Source organism: Salmo trutta, chromosome 19, assembly GCF_901001165.1.
Source record: "Salmo trutta chromosome 19, fSalTru1.1, whole genome shotgun sequence".
Classification (NCBI taxonomy): domain Eukaryota; kingdom Metazoa; phylum Chordata; class Actinopteri; order Salmoniformes; family Salmonidae; genus Salmo; species Salmo trutta.
Window position 1 is genome coordinate 27,853,674 of NC_042975.1, and position 22,148 is coordinate 27,875,821.

General features: G+C 44.7%; 1 protein-coding gene across 1 annotated transcript; it reads left to right on the top strand.

Moving 5' to 3' along the window:
- Positions 1-2,684: 2,684 nt before the first annotated feature.
- Positions 2,685-19,853, top strand: LOC115154282 (fibroblast growth factor receptor 4). Its single transcript, XM_029700346.1, has 16 exons — positions 2,685-3,443; positions 5,604-5,801; positions 8,567-8,902; positions 9,113-9,166; positions 9,708-9,971; positions 10,141-10,397; positions 10,745-10,868; positions 12,174-12,503; positions 12,717-13,056; positions 13,209-13,330; positions 13,448-13,558; positions 13,748-13,938; positions 14,864-14,986; positions 15,440-15,648; positions 16,782-16,887; positions 17,233-19,853. Exons 2-16 carry the CDS (start codon positions 5,708-5,710, stop codon positions 17,407-17,409), a joined length of 2,838 nt encoding a protein of 945 aa, XP_029556206.1. The 5' UTR covers positions 2,685-3,443; positions 5,604-5,707; the 3' UTR covers positions 17,410-19,853.
- The last annotated feature ends 2,295 nt before the right edge of the window (positions 19,854-22,148 follow it).

Consider the following 22,148-nt stretch of genomic DNA (forward strand, 5'->3'; position numbering starts at 1 on the left):
ATGTCACCAAGGTTTAGTTTTGGTACTGGGATGTTTAATATGTATGTAAATTATATTGACTGTGTGGTTCAAAAGTGTAATTGTGCAGATGATGATGTCAGATAGTTGTTGATACCATTCAGAGACGGCTTGTCATAACCTGAGGCTGGTTTAACATTTTGCAGGGCTTGTTCTTGGCATAGCTTTGATCTGAAGGGTGTACATGAGAAGATACTAATAGTGTATGTGAATGTACAATGTATTTCTAAAAGTCGAACATGTTGATTTTACTAGTTTTCGAGCACAAAACAAGTGCAGACAAATATATATATATATATATATATATATATCTGATTAGACCTGGATGCTAGGTCGAGAGAAGGACAGAGAGAGAGGAAGAAAACGAAAACCAGGGAGAGTCAGAGAGGGCCAGAAGAAATAAAGAGAGCGGGAGAAAGAGACACACAGAGGGAGAGAGAGATCAGTCTTTTTTGAGAGGGGCGGTTAGGAGGGGATCTGCGGGGAAACAGAGGAGCTGCAGAAAATAGGCTTTAATGGGGCATTCACATTCAGCTGGCGGGCACAAAGGAGCGGCATTGGGATTTGGGAGCTGCGCTGATTGTTAGACTGGTGTGCTTTAGTGCCGGCCGGGAGAACCCAGCTCTGACTGATTGTGGGGAAAGACTCATTGTTGAGTGGAATGTCAGCAGTTTTAAAGGAGGCCAGAGAGGACAAGGAGAGAGAAGGGTAAAGAGAGAGCATGAGGCAGATGAGAGAGAGACAGAGAGAGACAGAGAGAGACAGAAGTGGGTTGGGGGGGTGACAGAAACACTCAGACAGAGCAAAGAAAGGAAGACAGAGGAAGCGGAGGGACAGAGGTGAAATGTGGAGAGAGGTTTGCTTTATTTATGGACCTTCAGGGGCCCAGTGCCCAAGCACCTCTCTCTCTCTCTCTCTCTCTCTCTCTCTCTCTCAATGCAAAGGGCTTTATTGGCATGGGAAACATATCTTAACATTGACAAAACAAGTGAAACAGATAATAAACAAAATAATAAACAATACAAAATTAACAGTAAACATTACACTCACAAAAGTTCCAAAGGAATAGAGACATTTCAAATGTCATATTATGGCTATATACAGTGTTGTAAGGATGTGCAAATAGTTAAAGTGCAAAGGGGAAAATAAATAAACATAAATATGGGTTGAATTTACAATGGTGTTTGTTCTTCACTGGTTGCCCTTTTCTTGTGGCAACAGGTCTCTCTCTATCCTGCAGCATTTCTTTATAGCATGATGTCAGGCAACAGACAGGAAGGCCAATAGCGAGCAGGGAACGCTCACTGTGCCACATTGAGGGGCTCTGGCATGGGGACAGAATTATCCAGTCCTCAGTCAGTAGCGTGGCAGTAGAGCACAGTGGAGTGAAAATCAGCCTTTGATTAAACAGGAGAGAAATATTAGGCTAGTTTCTGTCTTAAGCAGACTCCATTGGCATGGCATGAACTTGAGGTGTGTGTGTGTGTGTGTGTGTGTGTGTGTGTGTGTGTGTGTGTGTGTGTGTGTGTGTGTGTGTGTGTGTGTGTGTGTGTGTGTGTGTGTGTGTGTGTGTGTGTGTGTGTGTGTGTGTGTGTGTGTGTGTGTGTGGGTCTACGTGCGTGCATTGGATGGGGGCCACATTCTCTCACCATTGTGTCTGACATGAAAGAAGTTCGTGTTCCCCTCTCAAGCTGAAAATTGTTGGCAGAACGTTAGAGCTCTTGCCCACGAGAATAGCCCAACCAGGGCTGGCGCACGGGCTGCGTGCTACGCTCTCTCTCTTCATCCTGTACCTGCAAAATGCAAAAATAAGAATAATTAAAGAATAAAAAAGATTGCATTTTAATAAAAATAACTACTGGACTAAAACAAATGTTCTCAAGAGTATGTGAAGGTTTTAAGGAACTAAACTACATTTTAGCAGCTGACAGTGTGATTTGTTCAATTTCTAAATTAATTAAGCTTTGTGTTCTGGCTCTAACTGCAATTAAAGGGATTAGGCCTACCTTGGATTGCTTTATACCATAATGATGCAATTAAGCAGGTCAATTTGCAGCTATTGAATAGGCCTACAAAAACAAGTACCTTATAATCGCATGTGTTTCAAAGAACCTTTTATGCCCTATTTGTTTACACACCAATTTAACATGTAATAAATGAAGGAACAATATAAAGCTATGTCACAAAAACAACTTCATTTGCATACATTTGATGAAATGATTAATGAGAAGGACAATTATCCTACCTTTACAGTGATTTGCCAAATATGGGAAATAAATGGGTAAATAACAAATTGGCACATAAGTTAAACTTTTATTCAGGTTATGGTTTTGACTTATTTCTCAAGACGAATATATTTAACTAATTTGTTTTTAAAAACCTAAAAGTCTAATAGCCTACGTTTAAAAAGAATAATTAATAGTCAAGAGCTAAATCTGCCTGAAATGAGACATTAAACCTAATAGAGCAACAATCTAGAGAAACGGTTTTTTCAATTAAGATCTTGGATTTGGGGTAAATGGAGTGGAGGCGGCAGAGATCTTGGTTTATATTTGTCACCGAGGGGGCAGCCTCTGAGGGGATTTGTTTTGGGGGTGGGGGTTACAGAATCTTACCCCCTCCTCCCTCTTCTCGCTCGTTTTAGTCCATTGTTGTGACTCTTGCGCTCACAGAGCAGTGTAGTCGGATCGGCAGCGAGACGCAGCAGTAAGCTACCCCGCTACATTACCAGAGTGGCTAGCTAGCCTAATTGAGATTTAGTTCGCTTTTAAATGTACTGCGTTCTGTTGGGACCAACTAATTAATGCACGGACTCTGAGCTAGTGAAGCGCAAACCACGGTGCGCAAAGATTGACCAACATCTGCTCCATTATTGAAGCGCTGTAGCCGAATAATGTATCCACATTGACTGAGAAAGGAGCGATATAAGGGACTACACCGAGAACATCGGAGTTTTATCTGTTTCTATTTGCAGCAACCAACACGGATCTTGTTTCTTCCAATCGCAAGAGGGGAAATGTGAATTGAGCAGCAAGTTGCCCGAAGTCTCTCCTTATGGATTTAGCACTTTCTGCCGCATGAACCCGAAATAAGGAGCCAGGCGCGCAAGCCTCATTCTGCTGTGAGAACACAATTGGGTCAGGGTGAAGTGGACTTTGCGCCCCAGTTCCAAGGATCAGCGCTAGCTCCTTCCCTGCCTGCTCCACACCGGTAGCTGTCCTTCATGTTATGGTTGTTTTGATGGATGTATAAGTGTCTCCGAGGTTTTCACCGGGACCCACATTAAAGGCAATCACCAAAAGACTTTAAAAGGAGAAAGAAACAGAAGCCCAATATTCATCTTGATCGAATGGAACTTGGATATCCTGGTGCCTAATAGACTTTATCAAGGATTGATCATTAAGAGCAAAGACCGACAAAAAAAGGTAATACGATTTCCTTGGACCCGCGAGGTTGCATAATTATTTCCTGGCTGTATGTTTCATTGCCAAATTGATTTCAATTCCACACATTGTACTAGTCCATGAATAACCTTTCTTGCAAAGAGTTCCATGGTTGGTTATGTTATGTTATGTTATGTTTATTTTTTTAAACATTAGGCCTATATTAGCCTATATTAGACAATGTGATTCGGTTAGTCTAATGCAATAGATTTAATGAAATGCATGATAATACAGCTATACTTCTGTTCTTATAATGTATTTTTGACATTGCAAAATCCCCTTCAATTTCAGAGTTTGCTCACAAGTGAATGAGAGATTGCTGAATGTGGCAGTATCTGTGCAGTAAAGAGTTACATTGTTTTCACTGTCATATCGATTTGATTGACTTTGGGAGCGTGTGAAACAGACGCGCACAAACATGACATGATGTTGTTGTGTTTTCTCCCCCAATAGTTTATGCGATAAACCAACTGGACACTTTATATCAGTTAGGCTACAAAGATAGGCTTATAGGCAATAATTGTAACGCGCCTTGAGAAACCGATTTAAGTTATAGCGAATTTCTCACGATGATCATCTAGTTAAAATGTTACAGAAATAGTTGTTGGAAGGTAAAGGAGCAGAAGACATCGTTTGATTTATGACAACAGCATTGTAACGGCTAAAGCGAATAAATGAACGCAAACAAATTAACCGGTTGTGTAGATCCTTCACGACATTGAAGGCATGTTTATCTTTCACTTGGTGCTTTTGTTATAAACACAGACAAACCGCTGCGCAACTTTTACTAGTTTATTTCATGGCAAGATTAGCCTTCACGTGACCACATCGAGATGAACTCACCTTTCTCTTCGCTGAGGATAAACGCGCCGTAAATAAGACCGCATATAAAATGCCCCCCCCCCCTCCCCCCTCCAGTTCTAAATGGAGAAAGAATAGGCTATAGTTCATTCACTGGATAGTTATTAAACTGTGTGCGCCATAGCGGCACGCACATGGTATGCATGGAACACTCCAGGACTGGCGCCTGTGCACAGTTGGTCCGGCTCGGTTCGGTTGGCGTCATGGCACCTGGACAAAAATAATCACGCAGCTCAGTCTTGTTCCTGTTGCCAACTGTGGTCCCCTGTCTCGCGATTATAAAAAATAAACATATTTCCATCAAATCAAAATGTTTTTTTGTACTCATAAGAACAGTCTGCTCTAAAAATAGCTTAATGTTGAATAAATCCTTACTAGATTATTTCAACCTGGACTCAGTGGCAGACGTAACATAGTAAATATAGATCTGTCTCCCTCCATTTAGTATGATACAGTATGTTACATCTTGTATGGTATGTAGGCTAGTAATTTGTGGATGTCCAGCATCCATTTCGTATGATATGAAATACAGTTTGTATGATGTAATACATATGATATGTTACGAATTACAATTTGTTGTGGCTAATGTTAGCTAGGTGGCTGACATTATCTAGGCTAGGGGTTAGGGAAAGAGTTAGCTAACATGCTAAGTAGCTAAAATGCTAAAGTTATCCGTGATGTGATTCAAACACTCAACCTTTGGGTTGCTAGACCAACCTCCCTCCTTTAGTTATTGTTTTAAGTAACATTTTGTCTTATGTAACCATACCAAACTTAACATATCATACTCATTTGAGTGTCACATGTTTACTTTTACTATGTTATATAAATGTTATGCCTAGTCTTTGAGGCAGGCTGATTATTTAGGGGGCTCGGGGAAAAATGACATATGTAGGCTTATTTTTCTTCTCTGTTCTGGCCTGTCTGTTGTGTTGAGTGTGCCTGTGAATTTGCTATTGTTGCTCCCCGATAGCTTCCTGGCAAGTCTCAAGTGTTTTCATAGTAACGGCCCATTATCCAGACAGGCTGTGCACCTTTCTTCCAGCCGCACATTCACACCCTTTAGTTATTCATGATGCAGGGGACAATGTGCTTTAATGACTGGACAGTCAGGACACCAGTTTAATAAGAATACAAGGCCAGTCTAAAAGAGTCTCTTTCAATTACTACCTATTCACAAGGCTATATCCCACAAACAATGTCAGTGCTACTTACTGAAATCACATGCTACAATTGTAATTAATGACTGACTGACTGTCTGACTCTGTGTTATCCTTCCAGGTCCGGTTTTTGGTGTGTGTGTTGAGTTTGCCAATGCCCGGAATCGGTGTGTGAGGCCAGGGTTAGCCCCCCTTCATTATTTTGCTATCACACACACCTGCAAGATGGTGAATGTCTATACGGTTTGCATCGTCATACTCTGTCTGACTGTTGGACTCTTGACCAAAGCCATCGGGCCTGAAGACGGAAAAACAAAAGGTAGGTTTCTAAACATTGCCAAGACTGTTGTTCTTATATGTTATTTCTCCTATACTGATGAATGGTCCAAAGCCCTCTGGAGAATGATTTGCTGATGGACCACTGGTTGATTTCTCCCAGAGGGTGGTTTCTCAACTGTGCAGTTTCTTAAAACATCTCTCAAGTCTATACTTCACAGCTTATCGTTTCAAGTGACGTTGCTCAGTTCTGCTCAGACAAGTAATAAAATAAACCACCAACAAAAGCTTTAAAAATAATAGAAAGGCCATTAAATGAACACTTCCCCCTCACATTTCCATTTTATTCACTGAAAGATCTCATTGAGGAAGGAAAAAAGTGCCCGTAGCTGTACAGTACAGTAACCCTTTGATTCGTTAGGCTGGTCTATTTATAGGAGAGCAGAGAGCCATAGGGAAGGTGTGATCCAGTCGAATTCAAGGTGACAGGAAGGAGAAAGGTTGTAATCATTTTTTTTTGGGGGGGGGGTAAGGACGAAAAAACCTCCCAGTTATTTTGGTGCCGTAAACCATGCTACCCGATCCCTCCAAGACCCTGGGGCTCGGAAGTGTACATTTGTCTGGCCCTTGCCAGCCGAGGGGGTTGGAGGGTAGGAAGGAGAGGAGGAGGAGGAGGGGGGGGGGGCTTCCATTGATGCTTTACAAACACATGCCTGTCTTCATTTATTACCTGCCACAGCCATCCATTTTGCTCTAAGTATTGTTATGATGTGTGCAGATTGGCTACAGGCTCGGTAAATTGCAGCCCTCCAGGCTCACAGGAGCTGGGGTCTTTTTTAAGCCCCTATACTGATCGCTATCAGGAAAGGAGGAAGCTCTACTCTAGTCTAGGGTTTTTTTCAAAAACTTTGATAAACTTCCTTGCATTATTCACAGCTGTTTAGAGTCCAAGCACAGTAAATAACTTCCAAAAGATTCAAATACAATTCACTGATGAAAAAACCCTCGGCTACCACAGCAGTGTGAGTGGTAAGACAGAGAGAGGGGACTGTGTAAGGTGAACCCTGGTAGTTTTTCAATGGGCCTGTTTGTTAAGACTCTGTGGAAAAGCTGACTCCCGCCGTGGAGAATGCAGCACTACAATGCAGCACTAAATCCCTGCCAGATAACATTTGACAAAGGTAATAATTCAGCACTGCAACACCATCCAGGAAAGTTCCTGTTACCAAACAGAAAAAAAGAGAGAATGAGAGAGAGAGAACAGAGGTAGCCGTGAACTCTTTAAGTGTGGCTGCAGGATGAACTTTGTGATATTTTTCTGGCAGAGGAGGAGTGAAATGTATGCCACACACATAGTTCCGGAGCACAGGCATCAGTGTGCTAACGTAGAACAGTGCTGCTCACACTCAGGCTTTGACTGGGATTTACTGAGGAATATATCCCCTCCAGATATGACATAGATCAAAATGAATTGGCATGTAGGATACTTTGCATTTTAACTGGTTAATCACTGGTCTGTCCTAATGTGTTGTAAGCAACGTGGGTACAATATTATCGCTCACTGTTCAGACAGAGTCAGTATATTACTGATAATATTGCATTAAGGCAGTTGGTTCTCAGCATATACTTTGTGGTGAAAGGACACTAATGTAGACGTCTTACATTGCCAAATGTGCCACCCAGAAAATAAACAAACCATAGCATACCATGGATTCACCCCTAAAGGAACTCTAGTCATGAAAGAGGCGAGTGCATCTGATGGCCAAATGGTCAAACCCAGCGCAGTTCCCCCAGCCAGTCGAGTCACACCAGTCAAATGTTTTGTGTTGTGTTGTGTTTGTCCCCTCGACACTTGGTGACTATTCACACTCAGCTGTGAGTTCAAATGAAGGCCACGGGCCTCTCCAAGTCCTCACAAGTTCATTAGCATGGCTCGGTGTACTTGGTGGGAAACGTTGCCTTTCCAGGCATAATAGAAAGCGGCACTTTTAAAGTTGCCACAGCTTTTTATACTATACTGCAAAGTAAATTCACAGTGTGTGATGGGATGGTAAACGAATGGCTAGATGGGTCAATCTCATAGTCAAGTGAATGGGAGTTTTTTAATGGACAAGGACCATATAACATGTACTTATTACAGTGTAATAGAACTGTATTTTTTGTTGTTGCTAATTTGAGTTGAATTCAACCAACCATACAAATGATGCGGATAAACGTGGCAATTCAAGAACACGTTTTTTTTAAATCCAAAGCTCAAGTCTTGAGGTTTTAATATGCGATACCTCTTAAAGCATAATCATGGTATTATGCATTGGCTCTCCAAATGGAGCATTACAGAGTGAACAGGGTCGTGTTGTTCTCTCACCATTAACTTGGTGGCCTAGCTCTCCCCTGTGTATTCCTCCTCCTCCTCTACCTCTGCATGGCCCGTGGAGCAGTTAGGGAGAGCAGCTCCTCAAGCAGGGGGAACAGATTGCCTTTTGACTGACTGAGGGGGCTGCAGGAAGTAATCACACAGAAAATTGGCCTGGAATTGCACTTTTCAGCGTTTTGACTGAGCGGGTACATCGTATATGGCTGAACGAGCGGAGGCCAGGGGAGCACTTATCGTGACACATTAGCCCCCAGTTTATCAGTGCACTCCATCACCCACCAACCAACCAGCCCACATTCAAACACAAGCATGCTGAGAAATGCAAGAAACACATACTTCTATGGAAGCGTTTAGATGTAAACTGAAACCTAGGGAGTTTTTCTCTTTTTTTATTATTCTCACGATTCCTCTCCTCTCTCGTTCTCTCTGTACAGATCTGAGAGTGCCTCGGCCACTCATCCTGCCTCATTACCCGGAGAACGCTACAGCGGTTGTAGGGGGACAGGTTAAGCTGCTGTGTAAGGTCCACCGGCCGGCCTTCACCAAGGTTCAGTGGCTGAAGAGAGACGGAGATCGCCTGGGAGCCGAGGGCCAGCCACATCTTAGAGTTCTGACGGCACTCCAGAGCAACATATCCAAAGTGAACTCTCTGTCTCTGAGCAACGTTTCTCTGGAGGACACTGGGGAGTACATCTGTATGGCTGAGACTACCACACAAGCTGGACACCAGCTTCAGTCCATGCAGTCTGCCTGGCTACAGGTTCTACCAGGTAAACCAGAGTTTATTAATCAGGCTATGGGATGCTTCTCACATAGAATTAGGAATTAGAATACATAATTTAATAGGATCTCTAGGGCTTTCCATTCAGTGTAGCCTTGTGTTTTACAGTCAATTATATCCTGATAGTAATTGATGACTAACAACAATAACTAGTTGGAAGTCAATGTATATTAATCTCATACCTTGTCTTTCCTGTTAGGGACCCTGATCTCTCGTTCCCTGGACCAAAGTACGGCCATTGAAGTCCCAGCAGGTAATGGCCATTGAACTGCCTCTATCCCAGTGGGGTAGAGAGAACAGAGAGGAGTATGAATGAGGATGACAGGGGCCATCTGTGTTACTGAGAGGCTGTTTGGTGGGCTGAAACGGGGCTTTCTCTCCGAGCCTGCCTCTTAGACCACCACTGAACCATTGCCACCCCATCGATTTGTTTGTGAAGGCCCATCCGGGGGTCACGCTACAACACGTTCATTAGCTTCATCCTTTTTATCTTTCTTTCTTTTCTCTTTTATTTTTTCGGGTAGCTAGCTTGCTCTCACTCCCACAATGATCTATGCTGAACAAAACAAGGAGCAGAGAGAGGTGGAGAGGCCTCCGGTCGCCATGGGAAAAAAATGTTATATGTGTCGGGTGGGTCAGGGGGATAATGTGGGCGAGAATTGAAAGGTCATAATTGAGGGAATGGCCACTCTTTTTAAAATGAGATGTGCCCACTGATTGTAATGTGTGTGTACGTGTCTTTTAGCGTATGTCAATACTCACGTGTTTGTTTTGTCTCCCCATTGTCCCTGCAGTTGTCCTGGATGACCTTGGTGAGGAAACCAATGAGCACCTGCTCCTGGAACCGGGTGATGTCCTCAAGCTGCGCTGTGACACCAACCGACCAGGGGGCGTGTACTGGTACAAAGAGTGGACCCGGGTGCTGCACACCGCCCGCATCCAGATCCGCGGGGGCGTTATGGAGATCACGGACGTGACGTACGAGGATTCTGGGGTGTATGTGTGTGTCCTCCGGGGAACCAAGGAGCCCCTGAGGAACTTCACCATCACTGTAGCAGGTGAGGTCTGGATCTAGAGAAATAAGATCTGAGCCTTAGAGATACATGTAGGATCCAATCTAGTTTTAGGTTCTATTGATCTATTTCTATGTTCTAAGTTCACCCTTTCTGAATGATCAGTTATGATAAAGTTATTAACTCTTTTCATGTCTTTATGCTACTCTCTCAGACTCACTGGGCTCAGGTAATGATGATGAGGACAATGGTCTAGAAGACACGTCAGCTGAGATAGATAATGACCAGGTCTACTTCACAAGAGGTCCCTACTGGACCCACACCCAGCGCATGGAGAAGAAGCTGTACGCAGTGCCGGCAGGGAACACGGTCAAGTTCCGCTGCCCAGCAATGGGCAGCCCTCTGCCCTTCATCCGCTGGCTGAAGAACGGACACGAGTTCAGGGGAGAGCACCGCATTGGAGGCATCAAGGTGAGATAGTGACCAACCTGGAAGCAAAGACAGAAAGAGAGTGGCTAAGGTGGGGAAGAGAAGGAGGGTCAAGGAGGGAGGGGGAGAAAGACGGTGGATCGCGGTTTTCTTTATTAGTGTATAACCTCCACATACTTTGGCCCCAACCCTGGTACCTGACATTTAGTCTCAATAGGGAAGTAACACATTGTGAATCTATTTAAACTGGATCCATCAACAACAAGTTACCATAGAGACAGTCAAGCACTTCCAAAGGACAAGCCCATATAACTTGTATCCATAGGAACGGTCCAACACACAACGTATAGACCACCCATTTCTAACGTGTCCGTTTTGTACATTTATAGTTGAGACACCAGCACTGGAGCCTGGTGATGGAGAGTGTGGTGCCTTCAGACCGTGGGAACTACACCTGTCTGGTGGAGAACAAATACGGCTCCATCACACACAGCTACCTTCTGGACGTGCTGGGTAAGAACACACACTCACCCACTTCACAACAAAAACCTCTCTTCACCTACCCAACAATAGTCTGCTGTTTGCTCATCTGACATTCAACTCCCAAAGCTGGGAGTGATAGTATGGGAAATTAGCTAAAGTAATTCCCTCCACCATCCTCTAATTCAACCAAATTCCGTCAAACTTAACACAAGCCCTTTCCGTCTGCCTCTCCATAATGACTGAAAGTAAAGTTGCCATAAACTCATTATAAAGTCTGCACAGCTAGTCAAAGCTCCATGGTGTGTGCAGTACTATACGGTATTGTCACCACCCTCCTACACCCATCACCACCCCACTCTAGACATCTAGACACAGGCCCGTCTCCCCGCGGAGCCACTGCCGACCCATGATACTTAGCACATGTCAGACCTAATTACTGTCACGTCCCAGCTCTCTCCCCGCTCTGCCCCAGCGGCGTCTCACTAGACACAGAAAAACACAGAGGTTCTAAAGCCCACCTCAGACAGAGGGAGGAAAGAGCCGAGGAGGGAGCCGCCAGAGAGGCTGGGCCCACGGGGGCGCCACGATTCAACCAGCACCCGCCCCGGGGCTTTAGAAGTCCACCGGGATGTTTTATGATAGAGAGAGAGACACAGAGGCAGTAAATATCGGGGGAAAAGAGGGGGGGTTGGCGTCAGCCGTGGCAGGGAGAGGAGAGAGAGAGTCCCCCTGAACTGTGACTGGCCAGTTGGTTTCGCCGGCTTGGCAGTCCGGCGTGGGGTCAACTACTGTCTCCAGAAGCATGCGAGGGGGAAAAGAGCATGCACACAGAGAGAGAGAGAGAGAGAGAGAGAGATAGAGAGAGAGATAGAGAGACTTCAAGGCTGGCCTGGCTAGAAAAGAAAGCTGCTAATGAAACCAATTAGTGAGACTGACTGAGTATGGCTGGCGTTGGTTGTGAGAGACGCTGCCTGCTTATCGGTCCCTTCCCCTTTGGCGATGCTGTGCTGCACTGCGATCAGTCAGATTAACACTGGTCATTACCACTGGCCTTTCTCTCCATGCCTCTGAAACGCCACATGTAGAAAACTAAAATACTGTTATTTTAGATTAGTATTTACTTCAATGGCTAGGGTATTTCAGACATTTCAGAGTACTTCTGGCAGTTCAGTCAGCGATGTGCTCCTTTGAACAGAGGAATTTCCCGCTCGCTGTCTCCCTGGCTGAACTTTGAACTCTTCCCCCAGTCAAGGGGAATCCTCAATGCCCTCTGAAGTCTAACACTTTCTCTCTGTATTTCACCCTCCCTCCCCCTACCTCGCTCTCTGTTTTCAGAGCGCTCCCCACACAGGCCTATCCTGCAAGCTGGTCTGCCAGCCAACACTACAGCAGTGGTGGGCACTGATGTCCAGTTCTTCTGTAAAGTCTACAGCGATGCCCAGCCTCACATCCAGTGGCTGAAACACATTGAGAGAAACGGCAGCCGCTACGGCCCAGACGGGACTCCTTACGTTCAGATACTGAAGACAGGCAGCCTAAACATGTCGGAGGTGGAAGTTCTCTATCTAACTAATGTGACCAGGGAGGATGCTGGAGAGTACACCTGTCTGGCTGGAAACTCCATCGGCTACTCCTACCAGTCTGCCTGGCTCACAGTCCTCTCAGGTACGTTTATTACTCAAACAATAGTATGGTAACATATGGCCAAAGTAAGGAATCTAGAAGAGTTCCGAAGAAATGGTCCCTTGTGTTTTGGGTCAACATACTACAGGTCTTTTTGTATCGTCAAAGGAGTTCAGAAGGAATTGTCACTTGAGCTTGAGACAGTCAGTCTCTAACCAATCCTCTTATTTCCTTCTCATTGTCTTCTTCTCACAGAAGAGGACGTGGCTGACGAGGTGGATTTAATGGAGACCAAGTACACTGACATCATCATCTACGCATCTGGCTTCCTGGCTCTGGTCATGGCCATCGTGATTGTGGTGCTGTGTCGCATGCAGGTCAACCCAAGCAGAGAACCCTTCGATGTCCTCCCCGTCCAGAAACTCTCCAAGTTCCCCCTCCGCAGACAGTACTCTGTGGATTCCAACTCGTCAGGGAAGTCCAGTGCTTCTCTGATGAGAGTGGCCCGCCTGTCTTCCAGCTGCTCCCCCATGCTGGCTGGAGTCATGGAGTTTGAACTGCCCTACGACCCTGACTGGGAGTTTCACAGGGAGAAGTAAGTCCTGCTTTGACTTCCTCGTTTGTTAGGGGTTTTGTTGAAGTTCCTTAATGGTCATTGAGTTCCTCCATCTTGAATGTGTGTTTTGGTTTCTGTTGAGTTCCATGTATCTTCACTGTACTGACCATCATTGTCCTTCCTCTTTCCAGTCTGACTTTAGGGAAGCCACTGGGTGAGGGCTGCTTCGGTCAGGTGGTCAGAGCTGAGGCATATGGGATCAACAAGGACCATCAGGAGAACATCTCCACTGTGGCCGTCAAGATGCTGAAAGGTATGAGCTAGGTACCATCTTCTTAGGAGGAGACTGGACAATGACTAGTATTTACTATTAACTCTATTTCCAGATATGTTCATAAGACGTAAAATGTGTGTCCCTCTCGTTCCCCAGATGATGCCACAGACAAAGACCTGTCAGATCTCATATCTGAAATGGAGCTGATGAAGGTGATGGACAAGCACAAGAACATCATTAACCTCCTGGGGGTGTGCACACAAGAAGGTGAGTTCAGGACAAAAGTTCACAACAGATAATGACAGCCAAAAGTCAAAAGCTACTATCTCACTTTTGCTCCTCACTCATTTGACTCTAGCCCTGCTCATTGAAGTTGCCATTAATGGTGGCCCCATGCCTCCAGGCATCCTCAGTGAGGGTGGACTCAATCACAAACTTTCTCCTCTCCCCTATCAGGTCCTCTGTACGTGCTGGTAGAGTATGCATCTAAAGGCAGCCTCAGGGAGTACCTGCGGGCCCGACGGCCCCCCGGCATGGACTATACCTTTGATGTGACCAAAGTGCCCGAGGAGCAGCTCACCTTCAAAGACCTGCTGTCCTGTGCCTACCAGGTGGCGCGTGGCATGGAGTACCTGGCCTCCAAAAGGGTGAGTACTATGTTCTAATGGGGTTTGGCCAGCAATTGGGCTTGTATACCCTACCTATATCCTTTGGCTTTCAAATGGATGACTTTGGCCTAAGGGGTTTAGTTATCTCCGTATGTATTCTATCAGGTTTAAAATGTGTACCTGGCCTTCTATAGAATGCCTTTGGCCTGAAGGGGTTTAGCCAACAAGCAAGAGCAAGTTGCAAACCCCTCCCTCCTTCCTTCCCTCCTACCCCCAACACACCCTTCCTCATTCACTATCCTGGTCTCTCTTATCAACACACCATCCTGTCATTCCACAGTGGAGTGGTGGTTGAGCCCTGTTTGCCCCTCCGTTCATCCATCCCTCCGTCCTGCCTGTCGCAGTGGGCTTTGTCCTTTATAGCACTGCCATAAATCTGTTAGCAAACAGGCGCAGAGCTGTGTCTGTGCCCCGGCATCGGGTTTCTGTCTCTGTGGCCTGCTAAGAATGCAGCAGTCTGAAACCACCCCACCATTACGGAGCCCCCGCAAAACCACGGCTTTCTCATTTCCACCAATCCCCAAATACCACGTCTATTTCAAATGAAAACCAAAATAAACTTAATGACATCCATTCAAATCTGGCAGACAGGGATTGTTTTTCAACGAAACCTCCAGATCTATATAAAGTCGACTTAATTTGGTGCGTCTGGTTAAAATTGGACGCTGCGTGTTGACTTAAGACCGGGTCTTTTCATTTTAGAAACTTACAGCGAATAATTTCTTTGTCAATCTTATCTGGTTATACCAGATGACTGCAGAAACAGACAACCGCAATGTAGACCTCGTCACGTAATTGCAATACTTTAATTGTAGGGTATCATTTCACAAGCACTTAACATGAAACTCAAAACAATGTATATCTTCATGTTCAATGACTTTACCCTGGTTTCTCCTCTCTATAGTGCATCCACAGAGACCTTGCTGCCAGAAACGTCCTCGTCACAGAAGACAACGTCATGAAAATCGCAGACTTCGGCCTTGCAAGAGGAGTGCACCAGATCGACTACTACAAGAAAACCACCAACGTGAGTTATCCTATCCTGCTATCCCCCTGACTGGCTCTGCAGCACCTTGTCCCTCTCCTAAACCCAGACATAAGTGCCTGTGCCAGGGCTGTGCTGTTGTGCGTCGTCTGGCTGGCCAGCTTTCAGAACAGCCCCTGCTGGTACATGTCGACACAGCACACTGTCTGCTCTCTGTCTAGTGTCACCCAGTCGGCTTGCGCCTGTTTGCAGCTTTAATGCTCTTAAAGACAGATGTTTGATGTGTGCCCACTGATTGGCAGCCAGCTTAATGGAAGATAATTAGAAAAAGGGGACAAGGAAGGGGAGTGGGCGAAAGAAAGGGAGGAATGGGGGGAGTGGGGAAGACTGGATGAAAGGCTAGAACTGGAATGGTGCTTTGGCTCTGACGTTGTGGCAACCGACTGACTCACTGACTGTCCACCGCTCACTAACCGTGGTTGTTCTGTTTTGCAGGGACGTCTGCCAGTGAAGTGGATGGCACCAGAGGCCTTGTTCGACCGAGTCTACACACACCAGAGTGACGTGTGGTCGTTTGGCGTGCTGATGTGGGAGATCTTCACCCTGGGGGGCTCACCGTACCCCGGTATCCCCGTGGAAGAGCTCTTCAAGTTGCTGAAGGAAGGCCACCGCATGGACAAACCCTCCAACTGCACACACGAACTGTGAGTAGACACACATAAGTGCATACCAAAACTTACCACACACACACCACAGCGTTCTCCTCACCTAAGCCTTCAACTTGAAGTTGTACATTGATATTTATTACTGTGTTGTGAAAGAAAAAAACAGTGAGTGGACATGTGCCTTCCTTTAGAATATATATTTTGTGTCCTTTCTCCTGTGCTATATTTGGATGTGTGTAAATGTGAAAATGCTGTGGATGGGTGTATATACCCTGATACTAACTAGCCCTGTCTGTCTATGTGTATATGCCCTGATACTAACTAGCCCTGTCTGTCTATGTGTATATACCCTGGTACTAACTAGCCCTGTCTGTCTATGTGTATATGCCCTGATACTAACTAGCCCTGTCTGTCTATGTGTATATACCCTGGTACTAACTAGCCCTGTCTGTCTATGTGTATATACCCTGATACTAACTAGCCCTGTCTGTCTATGTGTATATACGGTGATACTAACTAGCCCTGTCTGTCTATGTGTATATACCCTGATACTAACTAGCCCTGTCTGTCTATGTGTATATACGGTGATACTAACTAGCCCTGTCTGTCTATGTGTATATACCCTGATACTAACTAGCCCTGTCTGTCTATGTGTATATGCCCTGGTACTAACTAGCCCTGTCTGTCTATGTGTATATACCCTGATACTAACTAGCCCTGTCTGTCTATGTGTATATACCCTGATACTAACTAGCCCTGTCTGTCTATGTGTATATACCCTGATACTAACTAGCCCTGTCTGTCTATGTGTATATACCCTGATACTAACTAGCCCTGTCTGTCTATGTGTATATACCCTGATACTAACTAGCCCTGTCTGTCTATGTGTATATACGGTGATACTAACTAGCCCTGTCTGTCTATGTGTATATACCCTGATACTAACTAGCCCTGTCTGTCTATGTGTATATACCCTGGTACTAACTAGCCCTGTCTGTCTATGTGTATATACCCTGGTACTAACTAGCCCTGTCTGTCTATGTGTATATGCCCTGGTACTAACTAGCCCTGTCTGTCTATGTGTATATGCCCTGGTACTAACTAGCCCTGTCTGTCTATGTGTATATACCCTGGTACTAACTAGCCCTGTCTGTCTATGTGTATGTGTGCAGCTACATGAAGATGAGGGAGTGCTGGCATGCTGTGCCCACACAACGACCCACCTTCAAACAGCTGGTGGAGGAGCTAGACAGAGTGCTGCTGTCGATCTCTGACGAGGTGGGTGTCTGGATCCCCGTTCACACACAAGCATACACACACACACACATACACAAACACACACACACACACACACACACACACACACAATCTGCTCGCCAGATGTCCTGTTGCAACAGACTGTTCCAGCTATAGTTTAGTTTATTACTGTAAGACACCCTGTAGTTCAAGATTAGAAACCAAATCTCTCTGGGTTTGTACACAGCACAGTCTCAGATAAAATGTCAAACCTACTATACATCACACAACACAAACGTCAAGTTTAAAAATACAATAAAATACACAACAACACAAATGGAAAGTGTTACCAAACGTAACTGTTTCTCTCCTACTTCTTTTTCTTAGTACTTGGACCTGTCGACACCCTTTGAACAGTACTCCCCGTCGTGCGAAGACACCTCCAGTTCTTGCTCCTCAGACAATGACTCTGTCTTTACCCACGATGCCCTGTCCACCGACCCCTGTCTGCTGGGTTACCACGACGTGCATTCTCGGGTAGACCTGAAAACGCCACTGCGGTAGACTGTGGCTCCAACGGGAGTCCTCTGGCTCAAAGGGCATTACCTGGAGAAGTTTGGGTTAGAAAACAACCATGTTGCATGAAAAGTGGTACTTGGACTGTCTGCTCTGGGACTGTGCCTAAGAACAGTATCTCAAACCTTGGCACTACAGGACCCTGGTCATCTAAAATGGCTGCCTCTTCTTCTTCTTATCAGGTTTGGGATTTTATAGTAAAAGGACTCTCTTTTGTTTGGGTCTCTAAAGAGAGGATCGACAATGGTCTTCTTGTACTCAAACTCATCCGATCTTGTCTCTGAACGTTATCCAAACTGGCCTTTTAAACCAGAAAAATATGTTTTAACAAAAAATATGTTAACACTTTATTTTAAGTGTCCATAATAAACCATTCATAAGGCATTATAAGGCATTTACAAACAGTTTGCTCACATTTTATTACTAATTATAACTACATTTGTAAATGTTAGTAAGCAAGTTATTCACACATGTATATATATTTCCTTAAACATCCTGTGTTGAATGCTTATTCTTTTACCAGGTACCGCTGGAATGTCTACCATCTTTTTGTGAGAAATTACACTGGTCACTCACAACATTTATAAAGTGTTTATAAAGTATAAATAGTGCACACTTCAGATTATGGACTGCAAAAAGACTTTACTCATGATTTGTAAATGGTTTATAAATGCCTTATAAATGATTTATTGCAGACCCTTTAAAAAAGTGTTACCAAAAATATTTATTTTGATATAAAAAAAAACAGAGAAGCTGATTGTTAAATATAAATCTCTCTGTATATAAGATTATTTTACATTTTGCTATTTAAAATTGTCTTAAATCTCAGGATCTCTTGTATTAAAAAGTTGCTGTAGGGGCAGCAAAGTGCCTGAATTTTTGATTTCCTGTGAATATATTAAAATATACAAATATTTTATGTACATATCACAAAAAAGACAATTACCTTTTATAAATTATTCTAAATGATACGAAAATGAAGGTGTTCAACTGAGGAGAAGAAAGAAATTATGTATTCAAGTTTTTTAACGGACAAAATGTCCTCGCGATTCTCATTCCATTTCATCAAAACAACCTCAGCCCCGTTTGTACTCTGCTCTGGCCTTCATATGGCATTGAGGCCAGTCGGTCAAAGCCCTCAGGACCCCCAATCCCTTATGCTTTCAATTGTTGCATACATAAACTAACTGTAAGAACAGTATGGTCTGGGCCTTGAAAGAGAAGAATACAATTCAACACAGGACACTGTGGGAATACAGGGGGAGCAGCCCAGCTTCTACTGTCAGTGCTGTATGAAAAGAAAAGGACTGGACCTGCATGTCTGAATGTGAAAGGCCCAGTGTGATTGATTTCAAATGGGAGAATCCTCCTCTTTTGTTTCCCCTCTAACCCTTTAACCAGGCCCAGTGTGTTTGCAGGGGTACAGGCTGAGGCCGGACCTGGACAATAGGCTCTTTGGCAATCCTGATGGGTGTGACTGTGGGGACACTGTGGGGACAGGGAGGGTAGGGTGATCCAGGGGTAGCCTCAGCCCCTCAGCCTGGGCCTGTGTGCAAATGAAGAGTCCCTTATTATGTTAATGCTGGCTCCCACTGATAGCCATCTTTATCCTGCTACCATCTTTAATATACAAATGCTAATTCTGATGCTCTGTTACCATTGGGAAGAACTCTAGAAATGTCCTCCAGGGAATGCAAAAGGATTCACCTCAAATCCTATAGATAAGCCTTGCATGTTGCTGTTTCAACAACGCTTCACAATCTAACTGCCCTGGGTTGTTTTTCATTCAGATGACTCAAAAGCATTTTTAGAATAAAGATTCTGATGTCAGTTGAAAGCAAAGCATAATGCTCATCCAGTAAAAATAAATAAATAAGAAAAGCTATTCAGGTAGCAGGGCAGTGGGGATGGCTACCTTTTTGTGTACATTGATATCCTTACTGTTGAGGTGTGAGATTTATTTGGTGTGTCATCATTTTTATAAAACAAAACATTCAGCAAATTAACTCAATTTTTTCTTCCTGTAAGGCAGCTATACCAACGCATGACCTCCAACTGAAAACCAAACCATTAGCTTCAGAACAGCCTATTTGAATTTTACTTAGTCCTTCAACATCGACAATTTTATCACAAAGATCTTCAGTGTTGTTGTTTTGATTCCCATACTACACAACGTCAGGATCAACTGCATGACATTCCATTTATGTACTCCCAATACAATTGTAACAATCACAATGTTCTTTAAAAAAAATCCTCAAGATTATTATTTTAGAAATATCTAATTTATTTGTTTTATTGTTTTGTTTTTATATGAAATAAAGTATAATTTAAAATATCAACTTCGTCTCTTTCTGTGGCGATGTGTCATTCTTTTAGAAAGAAGGAGCGAGGAAGAGACAGGAGGCACAGAAAGAGAAAGAATGACAGCAGCTGAATACAGAGAAAGGAAAAGAGAAAATGAGAGCAGGAGACAGACAAGAGAAAGAGAGATGAGGGTTAGGGGTTAAGGGGTAGCGGGAGAGTGCACTCGTGATCACAGAGAACCAGTGCCTTTTAAGTGGCACGCTTAACCCCAGCACACGGCTGGCTTATCTCTCATGTGTAACAAATCATGGCCAGTCAGTCAGAGGAGGACCAGGCAGGGAGCCATCCGGCTTTGTCCTACCCAGGGCAGGGTTCTCTCTGCTGGGCCTGATAGCGGCCTGTGTCTGGGGTTAGAGGCCATCTGATCCAGCTGGGGACAGGGAGATAAGGCCAGCAGGCCAGATATCATTCTGGAGCTGATCTATCTCACCTCCTCACATCTCTACATGCTCAGGATGCCTGGATGAGGGGCGGTGTGATATGGGAACCTAAATTCATAAAACCCAATACGCTTAACTCTGGACGTGATACCTGACATTCTCAAGACACAGTACCTATCCCTTTGAAATTCTACAGCTTAGTGGGTTTGATAAGAGTTGTGAGTGTCTCCCAGAGAGTATGCTTCAAACTGCGCTTATAAAGCAGGACTGAGTAAAAAAACGTGCTAATATCCGCCAGTGAATTCCCATTCATTCACATACACATCTTATCTGGAGATGTTGAGCAACCACAGCTCATTGAACGGACTGTACTGTTCAGATAAGAGAGAGTGTGTGTGTGTGCGTGCTTGTGTGTGTGTGTGAGTTTGAGTCAGTCTGGTGAGCGTTTGAGGACACTCCTTGTCACGCGTATGTGTGTTTTCCCCGGTCCGGTAGTGGTTTTGAGGCCATTCATATTTTCCTATTGCATGTGGGCTCCATAGAGCTCACCACCATAGCTTTGGTCAGAACAGACTGGACAGAGCAGGGCGCAGTGGGAGAAGAGGCACGATGGCCGGACAGGGACATGCTGAGAGAGGTCCGGATGGACAGAGCAGGGGCTGGGGGTAAGGGGGAGTGTTGGGCGCCAAGCCAGGTGTTGATTCAGTGGTTTATATCGGCTGACTGTGTTCCTGGTTCCCGGGTGGCTGCTTAGGCCACGATTACTCAGCCACCATTGTGGGGAAAGCAGCCATCCTTGTGGGGCTACATCTCACACAATCTCCCCACCTGAATCATCACACAAAGGCAGATGAGAGGGCAGTGTTTTTGTTCAGGTTGTGGCTGTATGGCTAATAGCTATAGTGAATAGCTTACACAGAGCCCCGGAACGATATGGACATGGAAGAGGAGAGGGCACAGAGAGTATCAGATGAGTGGGCAGTGTTGTTGTTCACGTTTATGGGGTGAAGTACAAGTACTGGTTCAGGTTATTTATTTTTATTTATTTTTGGGGTTGAGGTGAGGAGGATGATTATTTAAGATACTGAAGGGGTAGGGTTTCAGATGTTTTCGGAAGATAGGCAGGGACTCTGCTGTCCTAGCTTCAGGGGGAAGCTGGTTCCACCATTGGGGTGCCAGGACAGAGAAGAGCTTGGTCTGGGCTGAGTGTGAGCTGTCCTCCTGTAGGGGTGGGAGTTCCAAGAGACCTGAGGTTCTAAGAGATGGAGTGCTCAGGTTGGGGTGTAGGATTTGAGCATAGCCTGACGGTAGGGAGGGGCAGTTCCTCTTGCTGTTCTGTAGGTAAGCACCATGGTCTTGTAGTGGATACGAGCTTCGACTGGAAGCCAGTGTAGTGTGCGGAGGAGTGGGATGACATGAGAGAACTTGGGAGGGTTGAAAACCAGGCGAGCTGCAGCGTTCTGGATAAGTTGTGGTTTACTGTTGAGCAATATGACCTTTAATATTCTAAACAAAGTAGTACAGAAGTTTCAACATATCATAAAAATTGAATAATTTTAATATAAATATCAAATCCAGTGCAAAATATTGAATGTTATTGGTGATGCTAGATGTTTTACTCTCTAAAATAAACAGTAATGTTAAAAATGTCTGCCTTAACCCTCGTCTCCATCTAGATTAGTTTAGCAAAGCTGGCAATGATAATGGGTCCTCCTGGCCTAAATTATCTAGGGTTCATTACAACAATTGTTTTTATATACCATGCAATATCTCAAAATAGGCTACACGCCAGTTCAGCTCTAAAACCCTTCTGGGTAGCTAGGCTACCTGTCATCCGACTCTAAGAGGAAACAGAGGTGGGTGTGATTTGTGTATGTGTGTGTGTGTGTGTGTGTGTGTGTGTGTGTGTGTGTGTGTGTGTGTGTGTGTGTGTGTGTGGGTGTGTGTGTGTGGGTGTGTGTGTCAGTGTGGGTCCTAGCCCCA

Excerpts from the sequence above, each read along its gene's own strand:
- LOC115154282 (XM_029700346.1), top strand. The coding sequence starts at position 5,708 with ATGGTGAATGTCTATACGGTTTGCATCGTCATACTCTGTCTGACTGTT. Across the intron at positions 10,398-10,744 it reads ACCGCATTGGAGGCATCAAG|TTGAGACACCAGCACTGGAG; the intron begins GTGAGATAGTGA and ends GTACATTTATAG. Across the intron at positions 13,559-13,747 it reads GGGGGTGTGCACACAAGAAG|GTCCTCTGTACGTGCTGGTA; the intron begins GTGAGTTCAGGA and ends CTCCCCTATCAG.